Genomic DNA, 3,277 nt, shown 5'->3' with positions numbered 1-3,277 from the left:
TTTGGAATAGGTATTGGTGGCCTCTTGTGTTTCACGAACATAATGTGACTGCTTTTTTATTACTTACTATTCGTTGTTATAGAGCCTCCTGTTTGTGTAGCCCTCTCTGCTCCATTTCAATGCTGATGTCTCTCCAAAAGAGTGATTTCTCCTGTTTCCATCATGTAGGTTCTTTCACTGTCTGGTAATGATAATTGGTATTTTTATGGTAGGCAATGTTTCTCTTTCCTTCCCTGTGTGTCACACTTTCTTCATACTCCTTACACATAATATCTGGACCACTGCTGATGTCTGAATACCTTCTGCTATTATCTTGCCAGTTCATAATGTTGGTGTCATCGTGCCTGTTGTCTTGGCTATCCTCCACCGTCACGATGAACCCCAATGACTTAATCTCTTTAGCACATGCTGTTATTTGTCTCTTCAATTCAATTGTATGGCAATATATCCATATTTTATAAAAATTTTTCCTCATCACTGAACTCAATTAATTTGAGTTCTTTGGTGGTCAACTTCCTCAATTTCGATATCGCCTGTAGAAGGCGTAGTGTATTTGTTCTGTTCATGATGATTTTGGACTCTTTATCTGTTTTTCCTTCTAGTTTCAAGCGGATTATTTTTGGTCTCCAGTGTGGGTCGACGGATTTTGGTAGTTCAAGGTGCATGCTTGTTGTACTAGAATCATGCTTCTCATTCTGCTCAGATCCTTCTGAGCTAATGCAGCTGTACTCCCCTGTTTGGTTCTCGTGATCTACTCCTTCCCGACTTGTTGAAGACAGATTATAGGTTTCAGAGAGCAATTCATCGTCCGATATCTCCTCACAAGATCACTCTACGGATATATGTGATCCTGTGAATGATTCCTCGTAACAATCTATTATAATCATTGAAGCCATTTCTGTATGTTCGGATATCATAGTTCTCAGCAAGCTTTCATTCGCATTATTCTCTGAATCCTGTGTCGAATAAGTAGATAGATTATCAACAAGTCGATGTTTCTCTGTTCTATTTCTTCAGCTTCTATGGTCTGTATTGTTGTTTTTTCTATCGTCTTTCCTTGACTTTGGGTGATTTCTTCTTTTCCTCTGTTGTTTTCAGTCTTGTTTCTACTTGGCATCTTTAATTCTGTCTGTTTTGATTTTCTGGGAGTTTCCCTATTGATGTGTACCAAATTTCTGAGAAAAGCTCTAGAGCCTCTGTTGTTTTTTGGTTTGTTTTTTCGTACCCTCTGTTGTTGCTTTGTCTGAGACATTCTGTACCTGTTGTTGGAAAATACTATAATTCTGGCCTCCTTTGAGTTTTTTCTTGTTCGGATTAAGCTTTGTTTCTGTTGGCTCCGAATTCTGATTAGGATACTTTCCATTCGTCTTCTTCTGTGTAGTATCTGATGTCGGGTCAACCAAAAGTGTATTCGCTTCAGGGATCATGTTATCTTGTTGAGTTTTGTCTTTCTTGCTTTGATTATTTGAATCTCTTAGGTTTACTTTCTGCTTTTTCAAAATGTCTTTGTGTAATTCATTCTTCTTTTGAGTCTGTTCTCTAAGATTAATATTCGTTAATGATGTCTTGGTGATAGTGATAAGTGCTTCTGTTTGTGAGGCTTTATCAATTCGATCTTGCCTTGCTATCTCAGCCAGCCGTTGTTGCCAGAAATAGCTATTTTCCGCTTGAACACTCAGTCGTTCTTGGATCCTGTATATAAGTTGTTGAAGGCTCTTTTGTTTATCGAAAATAGAGTTTAAGATCTTTGAGTGTTCTTTAATAGTCTCTATGTTTACTTCCTGTAATTTTACATATGGAGTCATTGTTTGCGAAGTTACGGCGATCAACATATTTTGCAGATCTACTATTGTAGTGGCAACGGACTCCTGCTGTTGGTTTGGATTTATAGTACAGGGACAGATGGACTCTTCCATCCTGAAAGCCTTTCCCTTATCGTATGAACCGACATTTGGCCTTGTAGTCTTTTTTGCTTTTGTGTCTCCAATATCGCTATTATGATGCGTTTCAATCTCCCTAGCACTATTCTCCTTTCTGGGTCCTGATTCATTGCCTAATCTTTTATTTTTCTTATTCGTTTGTTGTAATTGCATTAGTGCTTCGATTTCCGATAAGTCCAGTGAGAGCCATTCAAGGCGTCGTGGACTTAGTGGTACAGTCTCTTTCCAATGATGTTCTGATTTTGTCGCTCTCTGATAATATTGTTTCCATTTTTCCTTTGCCTTAATTGCTTTCTCCTTCTGGGATAGTGGTTCGACGGTAGCTGCACCGTTCTCGTTGCCATGCACGGGCACCGTTATGTTTTCATTTTTATTTGCCTCTTCTTCTGTTTCTCTGACACTGATTAGATTTTGTTCACTCTCACTCATTTGCTCTATTCTCCATTGTGTTTGTAGCAAATTTTCCCTTCCCACATCAGTGTTTTCTACCTCATCTTCTTTATCTTGATGTTGGTGTGTTATACTTGGAGTGGCGTCACTTGGGGTGTTTTGTGTACTGGTGTTTTTTTCACTGTTTATTTCAGCCACTCTTTTATTCGATGCCGGTATTTGTTTCACTTCACTGATGTTTCCCTGTGTGTTAATAATAGGTACTGTCTCTTTAATAGAGGGGGATTTTGAAGCTTCTTCTGAGGCGGTGCTATCATACTCCACCACTCTCTTGTTGTTTTCCTTTGTTGCCTTGGTCTGCTTTTCTGACATCTTTTTTCTTCTGAGCCTCGTCTGATGTGCCGGCAGCTCCTCCGTTGTCAAACTTTCTCCGCTCTCTTCCACTCCAGGCATCGCGTCCGCACAGGAGGGAGGCTCACAGGAGGGAGGCGAAAGCGAGACTAAGCACACCTTGCGGCCCCCCAACGCCAGCTCTGGCTTCACTATCAGCTCAGGTAGCTGTCAATCCGCCACGAGTAGTCGGGAGCCGCCCATCCTCCGTGCTCCGTCCCCTGTTCTCCAAGTGCCACAGGTAACAGGGGGTTCTGTATGAGTGCAAGAAGCCAGGGGAGGGCAACTGGTGATCAATTGGTGATTTCGGGATTATAGGTTTTTCAGCACGGGGGTGGATGAACGGGGCCGTAGTCTTCTCACTTTAGCCTATTATAATGTATGGTTATTTTGATTTATATTAGGCTACTTAATTCCAGCGTTTGCTGCTTATCCACTTGTACTCTGTCCATGAAAGGGTGCCTCGCCTTTCAACACGGGGGTCAAAGGTCAAGTCCCGCAGGCCCCCCACGCTCGGCCATCGGTGTCTATTTTAGTTTATGATTTGGTGCTTTGAT

At 41.3% G+C, this 3,277-nt stretch overlaps 1 protein-coding gene across 1 annotated transcript; it reads right to left on the bottom strand.

Annotated features, from left to right (window-relative positions):
• Positions 1 to 1,187: 1,187 nt before the first annotated feature.
• LOC138525926 (early endosome antigen 1-like) lies at positions 1,188 to 2,783 on the bottom strand. Its single transcript, XM_069636213.1, has one exon. It carries the CDS (start codon positions 2,781 to 2,783, stop codon positions 1,188 to 1,190), a length of 1,596 nt encoding a protein of 531 aa, XP_069492314.1.
• Between the last annotated feature and the right edge of the window lie 494 nt (positions 2,784 to 3,277).

This window comes from Ambystoma mexicanum, chromosome 7p (assembly GCF_040938575.1).
Source record: "Ambystoma mexicanum isolate Mex_15411 chromosome 7p, UKY_AmexF1_1, whole genome shotgun sequence".
Taxonomy (NCBI): domain Eukaryota; kingdom Metazoa; phylum Chordata; class Amphibia; order Caudata; family Ambystomatidae; genus Ambystoma; species Ambystoma mexicanum.
The sequence above is the reverse complement of the archived record's forward strand: the minus strand, read 5'-3'. Positions and strand labels throughout refer to the sequence as shown.